Raw genomic sequence first — 17,299 nt, 5'->3', positions numbered from 1 at the left:
AGAGACCTGATTGGTACATAAAAGCGGGACGCGGGTATGTTCTGTACTCGTGCATTATTTGAAACAAGTAATCATGTCAGGAAGAGGCAAAACCGGTGGCAAAGCCAGGGCTAAGGCCAAGACCCGCTCGTCCCGCGCTGGGCTCCAGTTCCCCGTCGGCCGTGTTCACAGACTTCTCCGCAAAGGCAATTATGCTCATCGCGTCGGTGCCGGTGCTCCCGTCTATCTGGCTGCTGTGCTCGAGTATCTGACCGCTGAGATCCTGGAGTTGGCTGGAAACGCTGCTCGTGACAACAAGAAGACCCGCATCATCCCCCGCCATCTGCAGCTGGCCGTCCGCAATGACGAGGAGCTCAACAAACTCCTTGGTGGAGTGACCATCGCTCAGGGCGGTGTGTTGCCAAACATCCAGGCCGTCCTTCTGCCCAAGAAGACGGAGAAACCCGCTAAGAAGTAAATTCTATAAGAATTGTAAACCAAAAGGCTCTTTTAAGAGCCACGCATATCTTTCTTAAGAGCTTTATTTCCTGAACCAAACTTGTATGCGATAATGAACTTATTGGCACCCACATACCGGAACGGTGTCGGTTTTACTCGGCCTACTTGTTATGTAGGCCTACATAGACTTTCATTGCTGACGCTATGAACGTCAGCAATATTGACACGTTCTGATCAAGTTTTTGAATTGATTTCAAGCGGTCAGATTAGCTTAAAGTTGTACCATTGACTCGCACTTTCCCTCTATTTTATTCTCTTTGTAGGATACATTATGGAGGGGAGTTGGACTTAAAACATCCTTACTGTACGTCCACACCAGGAGCGACCAAAGCGTCAAAGACGCTCTGGTCGCTCACAAAGTTTCGCTGCGAATTTTTCTGTTCGCTTTGGTCGCTCAAGTCGCTCATGACGTACAATTCAATTATGCAGACGCATTTAAAGGAGCCGTATGCGTTTAGTAGGCCCTACAGACAGCCATATCAAATAGTGAACTCTCCCATACACCTTGGCCATATTGCCGAGACGGTTTTGCTTGTTCGATAAAGTGCTTCGACAACAAGTAGGACAGTGATTCCCCCCAATATAAAAAAAATCCTAAAATGTAGGCTAATTACAACCGAGAACAAAAAACCCTGCGTGCTGTAGTAGTTAAAATATGTTTCACTGATCTGGATCTGCAAATCATGATCTGCACTCATTCGTCGCATTCAAAACAAATAGACATTGGGACACATGGCTCATTTGCATACGTGCACAGGACTGGTTGGCTCCGCAAGGCAAATAATGGAACATATCTATCTATCTATCTAGGCCTTTCTGTCTATCTATCTATCAACGCGTGTCTAGTTTTAATGTGATGTATAGTGTGTATTATCCAGTCAGACTTGTTCTGTGTGGTATTGTAGGCTACTGTCCTGTGTGGGACGAACCACCTAAATGGATTCCCGACGATTTGTGTCGATTGGTATTAATAAAGACTTGACTATCTATCTATCTAGACTATTTAATTAAAAATTATTCACCTCAGGCTCCGTGAATAGTGGGGAATAGAGGGATAAAAGACAAGAGATATATCCCTTGTCATTTATCCCTCGTCTTGTCGATTAGTTTGTTAATGTGACGATTTCAAATACTTTTTTGGTTTTGTTTAAAGCATGCTACACGCGATTGGTTGGTTAGATTGGTGGCATGTAGAGCAAATTATAATGATTCCCGCTTAAATACGAACGTTCTAGATGTAGCCTATAAATACTCCCGCTTATCATCACTTGATATCCAAACCACTATGGCGTTTCGATCTCTGAACTGAAAAAGGGTGGGTTCGTACAACACCGGGTGCCCAGTTACATCCGCGATTAATACTTCAGCCGACATTTTGTTCAGTGAGTGAATAAAGGTAGGTAGGAACCAAAGTGCCTGCCGATGTTCCCTGGGATCCACGCAAGCGAAGAGCGTCTACATTCCGATTGGCTGTCAGTGTTTGGTCGCTGAAGCGAATAATAGTCATTTGCATAAAGTTAAAAAGTTTTCAACTTCTTTTTGACGCTCTGGTCGCTCAACTTTGGCCGCTGGTAGCGTTGGTCGCTTTGGTCGCTCTGGTCGCTCTTGCCCATAGAAAGTGAATGACTTCCGGCGATTTGGTCGCTCAATTCGCTTCTGGTGTGGACGGACAGTTAGTAGGCTTATTGTAGACCTACTGTTTATGTTCAAGATTTAAAAAATTTGGTCTCGTAAGATATAGCCTACGTTCTTGTCCTGTTTGCTCGGCACAGAAAATTCTATGTACTCGGCCCCACCTACACTCACAAGAAAAAAAGAAATCAGAAAATGAAAATAAATATTTTTTATAGATATATATATTTAAAAAATAATCTCCCCAGAAAGTACTGTAAAATAATAAGTTCGGCGCGTTTATTTCATTTTTAGTCGACCCTGGCTTGCTTCTTCCGGCTGAGTTCATCTGGAGGGGCAAGAGGGGCTCTAGGCCCTCCAGCCCAATGTAATGTGTATTGGATTTGAGAAAATGAAATGCGCATGCTCAGCGTGTTTCTCTGTGGAGGGAGATTATTTTACTTCCGGTGGGGCTAGCCCCACGGCTAGCTCTTGGAAGCGGGGCCCTTGTTTTTCACAGTTCATTGGCTGTAGGGTGAGGCACGTGATGAGTCATGACTCGAGTGACCTCCCACCTCACCTCACGTGCCGGGCGCAAGAAGTCCGGTAGCTAAGAAGAGAATGAGAAGGATAACTTTGCTACCAAACATGCCGGAGGCACACAAACGAAAATGAATCGACAACATGAATGTGGTAGATCATCTATTGGAGCATAGATTTGAGACCCTTAGTCTGGAGGAAAAATTAGAGGTAAAACGCCTCATGTCTTGTGCCATTCAGTCTATTTATGTTTTTTCCAGTCTGTTCCCACTGTTGGCCTGCGCCTTGTCGTGGTGGCGAGCGGGCTTTAAACCAAGACAGTCCATTCTGAATCTTTTCTTTCACAGCTATTTTGATTTCTTTGATTTCTCCTCCAGGACACTGCTTAGGCCTATGGGAAGTGTGCTCCATGGTAAAATGATATTGGGTTCTTATAGTAGCTCTTACAGCTGTTTGCAGTAGTATCATTTTATTCTGAGGTTTGTAAAACGAGCACTAGGCATTCTGAGCGCCTTTTGAAAAAACAAAGCACACACACACACACACACACACACACACACACACACACACACACAGGAATGCTGTTGTCCTTCTGTATGACGACTGTATAGCAAGGGTTTATTCTACAGACATCTAGCTATGATTCTTTGAATAGTAATCGCCCAATACTTGTAAGTCTGCCGCTGATCTTCATTGCTAACATGAAAAATGTTATTGTTGAAAGCAGCAGACAGCAACGATGCCTGGTCATCATGAGGATAGACTTCCAATGTCCAAAGACCGGCAGATCCCGGCCTAAGCAGGACGACAGATGGGAGGCAGCACAGTCTGGCGGCTGGGGGATTGACTCCCAGCTGAAAGGTACTGGGGTCCCCTAAATCCACAGCTTAACTATCCTTGAGCGAGATGCCTAACCCCTACCTGATCATGAATGAAATTTCCCTGAAATCACCAAGTCTTTTTGGTGAAAGCATTTGCTTCATAAAAATTGTTATAAATTAAATGCATCTAATTTACATAATATTAAATAGCAATATTTCAACATCCCCGCTAGCTTCATGGCTGTAATGGGCTAGGGTAGGCCTTTCTTATGAGTGCATTTATTGTTTATCGCAAAGTGTCTTTCATGTCCGAAGAGACACAAAGTATTTGTGTCTGTAATAACTAGTAATTGTGTTGCGAGCAGGAACTGAAAAATAAGCACCTTGACTACCAAGGGGATTAAAAACATAAAACATACAAAATAAAATTGAATAGCTCCAACATTTTCATATTTTTGATCTCTGATTATTAATATGCTGGTATCAGTAATTGTTGGTTATTTTTTTGTCTCTATCCGTTAAAATCAAGCTTTTTGCCCTCCTTTATCAACTGTAATAAATAATATGGGCACAAGAGGGCACCAGAGTACAAACGTAACAATATAAACTGTGTTCTAGGCCTGTGTAATGAATTAATATTGTATTATTAGTGAGAAGGGGAATAGCAGGGAAGCTGGATAGGTAGAAAATATATATTGATTTATTTTTAATTCATCTTGACGCATCTTTTACATTCATCCTTTTCATGGACACTTATTGACACTTCTTTTAAATGCAGCTTCAATATGTGCCATGCAAATGAGGGCGGGATTATGGAGAAACTTGTCTGATTGGTACCGACGTGTTTCAGGTAACATCGTGTGTGTGTGTGCGCGTGCGTTTTCTTCACATTATTATTATTATGTGTGGGTGTGCCTATGTGACAGTGGGTGTGTGTGATTGCCCTCGAGCTTGGGCAAGAACATCCCTTTCCAAAGCTCTGATGCGGTGTTTGAACAGGTCTCTCTCTCTCTCTTTCTCTCTCTCTCTCTCTCTCTCTCTCTCTCTCTCTCTCTCTCTCTCTCTCTCTCTCTCTCTCTCTCTCTCTCTCTCTCTCTCTCTCTCTCTCTCTCTCTCAATTTTTTAATTATGAGTTGTGGCCTAAGTGCACTGGGTTCATGGCTACCAAGCAGCTGGTTCCCGCTATGCAAATTGATCACTGTGAGATGAGCTTCATAGCAGGCAAATGGAAATGCATTCCACGTGATCGGTGAAGGTCAGATATTGGCGCTTCCTTGCTCCGCCTCCTGCCCTTAACTGTTATTAGTTGGAACATAGTGTTTGACAGGTTGTTCTTGTTCCAACCCAGAAACGTTTGTTTTTATTCAACAGAAGATGACTGATCCAACAGTTAATATTCATGTTTAATGACTAATGGTTTAATGATAATGAACGCAACATAAGCATTTCAATATGTGAAAAAAAAAATGGTTTGAGATTTCCTATATTGCATCATCATTATTTAATTTATGTATACTGAAAAGGAGATTGGCGAACGAATGCACCCCTGGTGGGATGCCATTGTTTAAAACATGTCTGTCAGCTTTAAAATGACTTATCCTTACTCTTTGAGTTCGGTTGGTATAGAATTATATTATTCAGCAAGTAAGAGTCTCCAGGCAATTTAAAAAGTTGCAGGATGTCTGTATTAGCAATATTAAATGCGGAGGAGTCCATCAATTATGTTACCTCTATATCTTTGCACATGCTTTTGGCTTATCCAGGTGTTCATTGCTTGTATGTACTGCTTGTATGTACATACAAGCAGCCCACCTGGCCTTATATGCCACCTGGCCTTATATGCAAAACTAGGACTAGTCGTTCACGGAGTAACAGCGTTAGATGATTGCATATGTCTCTCTCCATGGACTTGCTGAGGATGGCTGTGTGGGCAATGGATAAGAAATCCTGCCTTTGTGGCTGCAGTTTTAGAAATGGGGATTATCGTTTATGTTTTCAAAATTATTGGCATACAGTTTATGTCCATGAGTAGCTGGAAAGGTTTGTTAAGCAAATCACCTAGCAGTTAAAACCAGTCTTAAAGGATCCTCCCTCCGAGTCCATCCGGTCCTTAATCCATGTCTGGGTTTACCTTACGAAGAACAGCCTCCGCCTCTGTTGTTGTTATTTGTAATGACTTGTATTTTATGTGCAATAGGGAAGGATTCAGTTATGTCTTGATATTGGTTAAAAAAAAACGTCCCCATGTTCAGGCTTGCATTCTATTCATATCGCTAGAAGCCTAATGCACAACCCCGTACAAGCCTATACATCTGGCTGACCTGGGAAGTATGTGGGACAAATTTGTACATGCTTTGCTCTCCTGTCACACATTTTAGTTGAGTGAGGTGTGGCTGGATGTACAACACCTAAAAACAGTATACAAGAAGCACATTTTTTATTTGGTCCAAACTGCCACGTTTTTTATTACTTCTTCCGAAGTGTACTAGGTTATATAAACCTTTAGGTTTCCAAGAAATCGATGAGTACAGAGAGCAAAGATTAAGTCCCCAGTCTGTCTGTCATAGATTGAAGCAGACGGGGTTGATATAACAGGTCTTCAGAAGGAACTTGGTGAAGATTAAAAACTTTCTCATTAAAGAGTGACTCATAAGGTTGTCAACATGATCGGAAATACCCTAAGGAGACCTTGAGTCATCACTGTGTGTGTGTGTGTGTGTGTGAGTGTGTGAGTGTGTGAGTGTGTGAGTGTGTGAGTGTGTGTGTGTGTGTGTGTGTGTGTGTGTGTGTGTGTGTGTGTGTGTGTGTGTGTGTGTGTGTGTGTGTGTACATGCATCCTTGTCTCTGAGGCCGGTCGTGTGGCATGATGTATGAGGATTTTGGAGGGATGAGCTGAATGGATCCTGGCATGACCAGCCCTGGTGGCAATGTGTGTGCTTCTGTTCGTTTGAGACTTTGGAGCGAGCTGATTGTTGACGATTTAAGTGTGTGTGTGTGTGTGTGTGTGTGTGTGTGTGGTAATGTTGCTGTACACAAAAGCGAGTAAACTGACTACATATTCAAAGTACATGAGTAACCAATCAGATCAAGAAGTAAAGCATCTATAATTTTTAATTATAGAATTTTTCCTTTTCTAGACTTGCCAAACGCACACACAAACCTCCGTTAGCAATATAATTAGGAAAAACAACTTCCTTGTACGATTCTTCAGAAGAACATTTCACAGTTCTTTCCTGCCACAAAAGTTAACAATGGCAATATAGCACTTTCGTCTTTTGGAAATCGAAGTGCGTTGGTAAGTTTATGGACCAAGTAAGGATTAATCTGCATACTTTACAAAATATGCAATCACAAAAACCAAAGGGCTATATTGCCATTGTTCACACCCTAAGCCCACAATAAATGCTCTTCAACAGAGTCTGTACAAGAAAGTCATTTTGGCAAATGATGATGTAAAGGATGTTTACGTTTAAGTGAGAGACTACGAGGATGGTTTGGTCAACCAGACCAGTCTAGTTTGTTAAAGGCTGTGCAATCATTAAGTACCGATTTATTTTAAGACATGTAGCGTTATTATAAATTCATTTTGCTCGGCAAATTAAAGAAGGCCAATTATCACTCTGTAGGAGATGGAATATGTTTCCGAAACAAAGTAATGGGTTACATATGTTGGAACAGGGGGTGCACACTCCTGGGACATAAACATACACGTCTGGTCATGTCGTCTGGTCGTTTGAAGCACGCTTTAAGATAATCAATTCCCTTTAGATAAGCTTAATAACCCATCTCACAGCCAGAATAGATCAGGTTCCCAGTCATAGACATGCCTGGGATAGTATAGCATGCCACATGATAACGATTTATCATTCAACTCTTGTCTTTTTATTCATTCTATTTATTCCTTTTTCAGTCTAGTGTTTTAAATTATTTTTTGATTCATTTTATCAAATTTTATACTAAACGAGTGGTTAAATATTCTTTATGAGATCATGAATGCTTTTTAATTGCAGCAACTGTTTGCTGATAACAAAGGCTGCCATGATACTGGCCCAGCAGATCAAATCAGGATCTAAAACACCTCGAAACATACTTCTCTTAAGGTTTAAGCTGAATTCAATAACTTTGGATAATCAATAGACAGTGGCACATCACTAAATCATCATATGTTGGTGTTGAATAAGACAGGTAAATGCAGATGTTAAAGACTAATTCATTTATTGCATCGCCTTTTGATTTCATCAATGTATATTTTTATTGTTTTATTTACAGCATCAATAACAGCTAGGCATAGTGTCTGCATTTATAGTAACATTTTTTCTGATATTTAAAATATATTTATGAGATCCCTTCCTGTATTGCAATACACATCTGTCAACCACTAGTCTTCTAGCGCACAACAGAAAAGTTTGTAAATGACCCTTCTAAGAAAGTCATACATACAAATTGTGTATTTGCATGAGTCTATTTGTGTTGTCTAAATGTATAACGTACAAATACCAATCAGCACCTATAAACAATGGTAGACTTATTGTTTATAGCTGGCCTGAGCTAAATGTCAGGCCAAAGTTAGACCCCATGTCTGTTCATGTGTATATCGTCAAAGATACTTAGCATAACTCGGATTAAGCCTTGTTGTAAGACTCCACAAGAAGGAGCAAAAGTCTTCCCCTGTATTTGTACAGTAATTATATTTTTTTACGCACGCAATAAAGTCAAATATTTGTCTTGGACAGTCACCCACCGCTGTGATATGGGACACATTGGCACACACATGTTCAAAGGTATAATATTCCCCACAATGTTTAAATTGGTCTGATTTTCAAGGTATCCGAAAATCACATGTGGACTGACTCGTTCGGCATCCGGAGATGCAACCCTTGGATAGTACATGTAAGAAGAAAATCGCTGTCCTATATCTTGGGTTCCCTTGATGCTTGAAACCACGCTGTATTTCCACCACCTGGGCTAGCCTGTGCTCTTGTGTGGTTGTGCTAAGGAATCAGGATTTCTCTTGGTCTGAGATGGTGAGCTGCTCCCCTTGTTCTTTAGGCCCTTTATGCTGTACAGCTTGCCAACGCAAATCCTAAACCCGGACTTGTTGAGGTCCTGCCCCGAATCTCCCGGCTCTGGATCCCCCATAGCTGAGACCTGACTGTAGGTGCACTGCTGGCTGCTGACTGTTGGAGCCATCTGATCACCGGCAATCACGGGTTGGGTCTGACGTTGGAGCTGGGACTGTGAGTTGGTGTATGAGTAAAGAAAGGAGGGCTGGGGCTTGGGTAAAGCACCCGAACCCTGCCCCGTCAGAGGATGTCCGTAGTTCAAGCTACGCCGGGAGAAGGCCTCCAATGGGCTCTTCCGATCCGCACCCTTCAGAGAACCGGCTGTGGTCATTGAAGAGTGTCTTCTGTTCTGCCCTTGTTGTGGTGTTGAGGTTTGTTGGGTCTGGAGGGCGTCCACCCTGCTGCTTAGCTGCTGGTATGGCCGTGGCAACTGGGGAACCGTAGGGGGAGGGGTGGGTATTGTGGGTTTAGCAGCTGGAGACTGAAAGGGGACTGGACTTTGGTGGTTCGGCGGTTTTGGCCACCCTTGTGGAGTTCTGGGTGGAGTTGGCAGACCCTAGAGTTGAGGGAGAGGGGGAAATGTTTAGGAACTGAGTGATATTGGAACGTCAGTTAGAAATATGAATCAGCAGTGTGGATGATACCGCAACAAAGTGTGTACAGTTGAATAAAAACAGCACAATAAGAACAGCACAATAAGGACCGCATTAAGGGTACATTATATCCTAAAATCTATAAAATTGTGTGGTTATCCTACCTTCTTTTCCTCTGTTTCTCTTGTAACCCAAGGCCCTCTTCTAATCTGGGCTCCGCTTGTTCTTAGTGCTGATGTTTCTGAATGCGACTCCCCTGAGCTTTTACCTAGTCCCCCTTTTGTGAAGAGCTCTGGGTCTTTCTCTTCATCCCTCCGAAAATTCCATCCTTCTTCCCATTTCCTGGTCAACTCTGCTAACTCACCACGACTATCTTTTCTTATCACTTGCTTTGCCTCCGGTTGGACCCTCGGGCCGGAGACCGCCGCAGGCCCAGCCACCACGGTGTCTGGTGGCGGCGCTCTTGGCTGGGCGGCAGCTCTCCTTGGTGTCGGGGTGGGGGCCGGGGAGGGGGCCGGGGAGGGGACCGGGGTGATGAAGGGGGAGACTGTGTTCTCGGAGGATGCTGAGGAGGAAGACCTCCGGAGTATTTGTCTGAATATGGGCGGAGGAGAGGTTTTGATGTCGGCTGACTTCTTTCCTGAGGCAGAACGGGGGTACCCGTCAACCACCAGAGGCTCCAGAGGGTCCGATTGGCTCTGGGGACTATTATAAATTAAACTTTTTTCCTGTTTTGTGGTTTTCAGGGGCAAGAGACTTCCCTTTTTGGCTATTTGTGAAAGGCCTTCCGAACCTGTTCGGCTTCGCTCACCTGCAGCTAAAATGGCTGCTCGATCATTCCCAATCCGCACTTTATACTTTCTCTCACTCTCCCCTTCAGATCCTACTCCATACTTAGTTTGGGCTTTGAAGCTGTGATCCGTTGTCCTGTTATCCAGGCCGATCCCTTGATCAAACACGGGGGAGGGGCGCCGTGTTTCGTCGCACTCGTAGTATTCGTCTGAGGTGGTAGAGTCCTCCTTCGAAGAGACGTACCCGTCACTCGCGTCGGGGGTCGGCGTCCGAGTGTCGGGGCTGGAGCAGGAGCGTCCGTCTGGGGTCCTCCGTGTGGGAGTGCGAGGGGAGGGCCGGCCGGCAGTAGTTGGCGAGGTTAATTCAAGGGTGCGCGGGCGCGTTGGCTTTTCAGGGGTGCGCGAGTCGTTTTCGGCTTTGCCTTTATCTGGATTCAGCCTATAGTGTACGTTGTTTACAGCCTCGTCATTGAAGGGGTAAATCTTGACACCGCGTTGGCCCCCTTGAGTTTGCACACGTGAAATACTATCAACCACAATAATGGACAAAGACCCAGGTGTATCATTGTTTGGTTTGGGTATATGTTGGTTATCAATGGCTTTGTTGTTTTCTGATGTATGAAAAGAAGAAGGGGACTCAGAGGCTTTAGCTGCATGGGTCTGGCTGTGTTTTTGCAGTAGACCTTCATTAGTTAGCACATGTTGTGTGGCCTGTTGAAAGTCTGGTTTCGTCACAACCTTACTAACTTTGTCTGGTTTGCTGAGCTCCTCAATGACTCTGGGAGATCTGACCATGAACCCTGCTTGGTTTGTGTTCCCTGACTCCTTCGGCCTTGTATCTTCAAATTGATTGTCGTTAGCCTGCAGTGTATTCACAGTCAATATTGATTGGGGCATCTGGTTAGTTGCCTTCTTGGGGTCAGGGAATTCCCTATAAGATCCATCTTTTACGTCATTCACCAAATGGGTTTTAATGTCTCTTCTTTCCTGCAATTCGGCATATTTTGTTGTTGAATTGACCACAGTTTTAGGGCTTATCTGCTTCCTTGTTGACGTCATAAAAGCATCCTCCTGCTGTTTGGAAACGGGCTTGCAGTCGTCCACCACCGGCCCGAAACCTGACAGTTTCCCATGCTCCAAGACCACTCCACAGTCAAGTGGCTGGTTCAGAGCATTGCATTTGCTCCCACTGTCCATCAGCAGGTGGACTGTACGTGGTTTGGGCACCGGTGGAGTAAGAGGGGAGGTGGATGGACCAGAGCAAAGGAGAGGAGATGTGTTGGAGGAGTGGAAATTCATTGAAGGATTGAAGTAGGATGAAGAGATGGAGGAAGATGGAAGAGGGGAAGAGATACTGGGGGATGCAGGCGGGACCACTGGAGACTTGGTTATGGAGCGGGAGGGTGATGAGGTAACTGAGACTGAGGTAGTGACGTAAGGGGAAGTAAACCTTCCTAAAGGAGGCTGGGTAGGGGAGACCTTTGAAGCTGAGATACTGCCACTAAGGGTGGGGCTTGGGATGGAGGGAATGTAGTCTTCTTTGGAGGGGCTTTGTGGCTTTGTACCAAGATCCTGCTTGCATGAGACTTTATTTGCAATCCTGTTTTGTGTCTGTACGGTTGGTGCCGCGTTCTGCTGATATACTGCAATCGGGCTGGCCTGGACAGGCGAGGGAGCAGGGTTAGAGGTTAGCGTGTGGTCCAAATTCGAGAGAAGATCAATGTGTATCTTTTTCTCTGTGTCTGTGGTCTCTTGTATTAGGTAGTGTACGGGGCGGGTAGGCACTGCAGATCCAGTTTTAATTATGGGGGCTTTGTCACTGAAAGATGTAGGTGTGTCGATACGAGGTGTGGTGATTTGTTGGGATGCAGGGTTTGTAGAAGGTTTAGATTCAGTATTGACAGGTTGCTTTTCAGCCTTTATTTTTGTTTCAGAGGTCATGATATGTACTGATCTATTTAAAATCATGTGCACATCTCGGCCTAATGGCTTGGTGGCAAGGGTAGAAGATAGTCTTGTGATTGGTGATATGGGTTGTTCTTTATAAACTGCAACTTCTTGGGCGCCAAACTGTGTGGGATAAGCTTTTTTCCCTGTGATGTCCTGGAGATTACTGTCACGTTGCCTGAGTAGGGCCACCTCTGGAAGGATCTCCTTGGGCATGCTGAATGGACTGCTGAATCGAATAGCTTGGCTGGTCTCAAACCTCTCAGAGCGCTGCATATGCACCTGGCTCTGCCGACTGTTATCCCGAACGTTAATGAACCCAATGACATCGCTGTCCGGGTCGGGCTCCGGCCAAGTAGGCAGATATGGGATCATATAAGCTTTCTCCATGTCCATCAGTCCTGGATGGAGAGGAGGAGCTTCCACCTGAGCTGCCTTTGCAGCCATCTTCCTTTTGGCCTTTGTCCCCATTCCCACTTTATCCTGGGTGTTGGAGTCTAGAGGGCTGTTTGGGACAGAACCGGAGGCAGGATTGGCGTTGTTCATACTCATGCCGAGCAGGGCGTACATAGGGTTGTGCCGTTTCCTAGTGACTTCAGCAGAAGGGGCCACGGCGATGGGTTGAGGGATGTATTCGGGCTCGGGCTCTGGCTCCATGGCAACCTGCTTGAGGTCCACGGCGCTAGAGGTGCCGTAGAGTTCACAGAACAGGCGATCGAAAGCGTCGACTGCTTGGCCGGTTACCACGGTAATGAGGTGTCTGTCCAGCCTTGATGACATCCAAGTGTACCTATATAACGTTCAGATACATGTTTGCACACACACACACACAAACACATCAATGAACATCGCCAAGGAAGCGACAATAATGTAAATTAACTCCACTTCGAATGAAATCCAAAAAACATTGTACACGCACTAGAATTATAGTCTATATCTGTGCACACCAGTGTCGGAGATTAACTTTCTTCAACAAAGGCAAACTTGCAGCCCCTGGGTTTAGGGATCTTGGAATAGCTTTAAGGGCTCTTATTTATAAACCTAAAAAAGGCGGCTATGTACTAGTACTAGACATACCATCCATAGTACCAGAGGAATAATTTATCCTCATTGGATATTAGTTTTTTTTTTGCTAATTTCTGACATACTCACACACACACACAAATACACTGACCGGTAGGATCCAGACACTGCCTTGTCACCGTCCACAAACATGAAGCGATGTCCCAGTCTGCCGCGCAGTCGAGTGCAGGACCGTGTTAAGAACTCCCCTCCCCCTGCACAGCGCACCCGCAGGTTCTGGGGCGCACACACACACACACACACACACACACACACACAGACACAGACACAGACACACAGACAGAAAGTGGAGCTTAGAGGATTTATGGGGTAGTACAAGAGAAGTTCCTATTGATTCATCTGGGTCAGGTCAATCAGTTTTGAGCCAAGGCCCGTTTTTTATAATAGTGCATGGAAATAAAATGGAGCAAAACTGACACAGTAAGGAGGCCGTGATGGATTAACTGGTGGGGCCTTCAGAGTATCGTACAGCGAGAACGTAAACTAACATCGTACTAACGGTGGTCTCAATTAAGTTTGGCTTGCTGAAGTCACAAACTTCCCACGGCCTTTCAGATAACACAAGTAGCATGCTGGCATCCCCTGGCTCTATTGCTTGGCTTAACTGCCGCCTACACTTTCTTGCTTTCCTTATCTGCCTGCACTTTCTTCCTTTCCTTATCTGCCATGCCTATGCTTTCTTTTGTATGGCCAAAATATTATGATAATATTCAGCCATAAAGCATACAATAAGTAACCAGGAGCCTTAACAGTAAGAACCAAATCTGCTGAGTGGACAACCTGATACAGTATAAATATCAAGTTGAATAGTTTAACAAATTAACAAAAGTATTACATTTCTTTCAGCTGGCTCTCAACTCTTCCCTTGGTTATTTACCTACTGGACAAGGAAGAGGATCTCTCTGTGTCAGGTGGAATGGGTACTTTGGGGCGTTGCCATTGGGTGGAGGCTCCTACAACCACTTTGCAATGTTATTTCTTCTATTGTCTCTGCATCCCCGGAGAATCTCCCTACCTGGCTCTGCTTGCAGTGCCAGATAGGGATTACAGTTGGAAGGCCAATCGGGTAGAACAGGGAACCACCCAGGAAAATAAATTATATTGGATACCGGTTTGATTCAGGTTAATGTTACGGTAGAATCATTGTCTCCACAGTACAGAAATACAGAGACAAATCTGTCTACAGTTCCGCAGCCTGGCCCTCCAACTATTTCACGCTAGCTACCTATGGCTTTCCTGGCAAAAGCTTAATTTTGGCACCTGCCTAATGTTTTAATTTTAGTTGCCACAGCCCACAACAGCATGGGAGCCAACCACTGGAAAAGCCAGTTCATTTCCAATCGGCCTCGGAGAGAACGGACAGGGCCTTGGACCGACAGCAGTGTGGGATCCAATAACAAAATGTGCAGACCAATTTGTAAGGCACAGATTAAAAACTGGTCAAACTACATGTAGTAATAGGGCAGCACTCGTGGCTATCTCATGGAAACAACTGTTGCTGAATTATGTTTGCATGTGTTTGCAAGCATTGAAGTAGATCTGTCAACAAAATGTCACAAAAAAGTTTTGCGCACTCACATTTTATTAGTAGGGAAGTCGGAGCTTCAACTCAAATGTAGTTTGAGACGCCGCAGCTAACCTTAGTTTAGCCGTGGTTGATGCTACCGACAAAGTCAAATACCACACAAAGTGATGAATCAGGACCTAGGGCGCGTTGTACTTCACCTTTAGACATATCTTTACCATGTCAAAGTGTTCGAATACAGTGTTATAACTTCATCTGGTGAAAACATTCCATTGACCCTAATTGGATCCAGAAACACTTTATTCTTGCTGTTGATGACAGTGACATTTAACGATCTAGTTGAATTGAGGAGTATTCAACGGACTTGTGTGTGCAGGTCTGTGTGTGTATGGGTGCGGTGTGTGTGTGTGTTTCTAACCTTTAAGCAATGTGTTATCAGCGTGTTTAACTGTAATGTCTATCTCAGCATCTTGCTGTGAGTTTGCATGTGTGTATTTCTTACTGAGACACATTTGACTACATATCTGTACATGTCAAAGCATGCTTGGGCATCGCTACACGTGCACACACACACACACACACACACACATGCAGGCACGCACACGTGGAGTATATTATACCATGTTATCAGTGTGTTTTAACTTCTGCCGATGGGCCTCAGTGACATAATCCTTATTGAACTGCCTTGGAAGGAAACCATCTCACTTCATTCATCACTGAAGTAAACTTTATGCTCTTCATAACTGATAACAATTAATTGTATTAATTTTATAGGGGTTAACAAGACACCCAAATGTGTGATACCAACAATAAGGATATTACACCTCATCCAGCACGAAATGATAAACCAAAAAAAGTAATTTTCTCATTCCAAAGGTGGCTTCTCCATTCGAAGCACCAAAGTAAGCATCTTCCATGAAGGCATTGTAAAACAGCATCGCTAACGATGCCTTGCTTGGTGCCAGTTGGCAGGGACAGCTGGCTGTGAGAACGCACCCACATGTGGATGAGTACATGTGGGGACACATAGCACGGGAGCTTCCACAACCTCATTAACCCTGTTTAGTAGCATCTGATTGTATCTTTATCTCCAGGAGGTACCGTTTGCGTCATGTGACTGTGCGTGGCTCCTCACCTTGAGTTGTCCTGGGTGCATTTTGGCCCTGTCGCACATCGACAGGAAGTGAGGTAGCGTAGAGGGCTCCAACAGGATATAGACCGACACCTTCCGCTTATACCCCGCCTCCAACAGGTCCCGGAAGATGTCGACATCTGTAAAAAGGTCCATCACTACGGCGATCACCTTGGAGTTACATGCAGGGGGGGAGGGCAGAGTGAGTGTTCCTGCGGCATGTACATGTGTGTATGCATACGGAACACGGCTTTGGTGGAATTTGTTCAATGGCGCTCTATTTACTGCATTACTGGGTTAGAATGTTGAGTCGTAAACTGTGAACTGTTCAATCAAAAACTGGCATTATCAGGATCCATGCAAACTGTTGAGAGACGGATATTCTGCCTGCAAAGTAACAGAAGAACCGTCTGATCAGTCCACTCTGGCTGTGAAGTTCCAGTATAGACACAAAAACAGCAAGTGATATACATGAACATGCAACCATGGCAATGAAAATGCAGTCGGGGTTCATAAGAAGTGCCACGTGGTAATCACCCCATTGAAAGCGAAAGTTCAGGAGATAAAGTCACCAAACTGCAGCAGATAGGAGCACCTAAAAATGTATTTGCACGCCACACACACGCACGCACAAAAGCGAGCACGCACGGACGCACACACAGAAAATCCAACCGACACATATTCACAGCTCCATGTGAAATGATCCACGTGAAGTCCCGCGCACCCTCACTGATAAATCAGCTTCGCCCAAAGTTGCCTCCTCGCTGTCAGTTCGCTGTTAAGTCAGTTCCTCCAGAACCACCATGACCGCTCAATAACACATGAACAATGCAAATCAGTGGTTTAGCTATGAAAACGGCTCGATTTGCCTAGTTTTGTACAGTCGGATCCTATGCTATTATAGGGCGAATGAATGAATAGGTCTACATGTTTTGGTGTTTGTCTTTTTGCCGGTAAAGTTAGGAATCCCAATTGAGACTGCAGGCGAAACTAAATGGAAACCATACACCTGATTACTGTCTCCGGTCAAATATACTGCGATACTCGGAGATCTGAGAGAAACGTAGTCACATTGTGCCTCGGTCGGGGTTACGTACCTTTGTAGCCTGCGCAATACTTTTCCGAATAATCTCTTTAATGTGCGCTTGGCCTTCCTGCGGTGGCTGCGTGTACACGGTGGTGCGGGTCACCCCCCGGTATGACGCGCTGTCCGGCCAGCCCAGGTCCAGCTCGGGCACCGACGTGTCGGACAGATCCGGCCAGTAGTGCAGAGACAGCGGGACGCCGTCCTCGCCGTCGCCGCTGTCTTCCAAGGGGCTCGCGTGTAGGACGTCGGAGCCCGGGTCGTAGGGCACCACCAGCCGGGTGAGAACGTCCAGTTCGGAGTCCGACAGGAAGCCCCGCAGCTCGCGAGCCTTGAGGAACCCGTGGAAGGCCTCGCGACCGTCCTGCAGCAGCACCTCCAGCGCGAGTCGCTGGTTCTCGCAGTATAAAAACTCGGGCTTGTTCTCGTGCGTCCGCGGGTTCACATGGTTCTCGTCCAAACACTGTATCTGGGACAGCGCCATGATTCAACCCCGGATAATGGGCCAACGAGAAATGATAATAAATATAAATAATAAAATAGAATCCACCGGTTAACAAGAAAGAGCAATTAAACACGTAAAAGAGTACATGTTATAATCCTTCTGCGCG

At 45.0% G+C, this 17,299-nt stretch overlaps 3 protein-coding genes across 4 annotated transcripts in view; 2 read left to right on the top strand and 1 right to left on the bottom strand.

Moving 5' to 3' along the window:
- The first annotated feature begins 34 nt into the window (after positions 1-34).
- Positions 35-503, top strand: LOC130370256 (histone H2A). The gene has a single exon (XM_056575968.1). It carries the CDS (start codon positions 74-76, stop codon positions 455-457), a length of 384 nt encoding a protein of 127 aa, XP_056431943.1. The 5' UTR covers positions 35-73; the 3' UTR covers positions 458-503.
- Positions 504-2,671: 2,168 nt separating this feature from the next.
- Positions 2,672-17,299, top strand: part of epn2 (epsin 2) — a 65,941-nt gene continuing 51,313 nt past the window's right edge. Inside the window, exons 1-2 of one of the 2 annotated variants that reach the window (XM_056575441.1) lie at positions 2,672-2,859; positions 3,377-3,510. The gene's annotated coding sequence lies outside the window, so the exon portion shown is untranslated. Of the gene's footprint in view, positions 2,860-3,357; positions 3,511-17,299 lie in introns of those variants that run through there. The other variant, XM_056575450.1, reaches the window with a different exon arrangement.
- LOC130403928 (protein FAM83G-like) overlaps positions 10,165-17,299 on the bottom strand; it is a 7,419-nt gene continuing 284 nt past the window's right edge. The window contains exons 1-5 of the mRNA XM_056608479.1: positions 16,702-17,299; positions 15,608-15,775; positions 13,039-13,163; positions 11,397-12,654; positions 10,165-10,200 (exon numbers count right to left, since the gene is read on the bottom strand). The exon at positions 16,702-17,299 is cut by the window's right edge and continues 284 nt beyond it. Of these exons, the coding sequence (XP_056464454.1) occupies positions 10,165-10,200; positions 11,397-12,654; positions 13,039-13,163; positions 15,608-15,775; positions 16,702-17,172 (2,058 nt within the window). The 5' untranslated portion in view covers positions 17,173-17,299. The remainder of the gene's footprint in view (positions 10,201-11,396; positions 12,655-13,038; positions 13,164-15,607; positions 15,776-16,701) is intronic.

The sequence above is a fragment of the Gadus chalcogrammus genome, chromosome 2 (genome assembly GCF_026213295.1).
Source record: "Gadus chalcogrammus isolate NIFS_2021 chromosome 2, NIFS_Gcha_1.0, whole genome shotgun sequence".
NCBI classification, from domain to species: domain Eukaryota; kingdom Metazoa; phylum Chordata; class Actinopteri; order Gadiformes; family Gadidae; genus Gadus; species Gadus chalcogrammus.
This window is presented reverse-complemented; position numbering and strand designations above follow the sequence as displayed.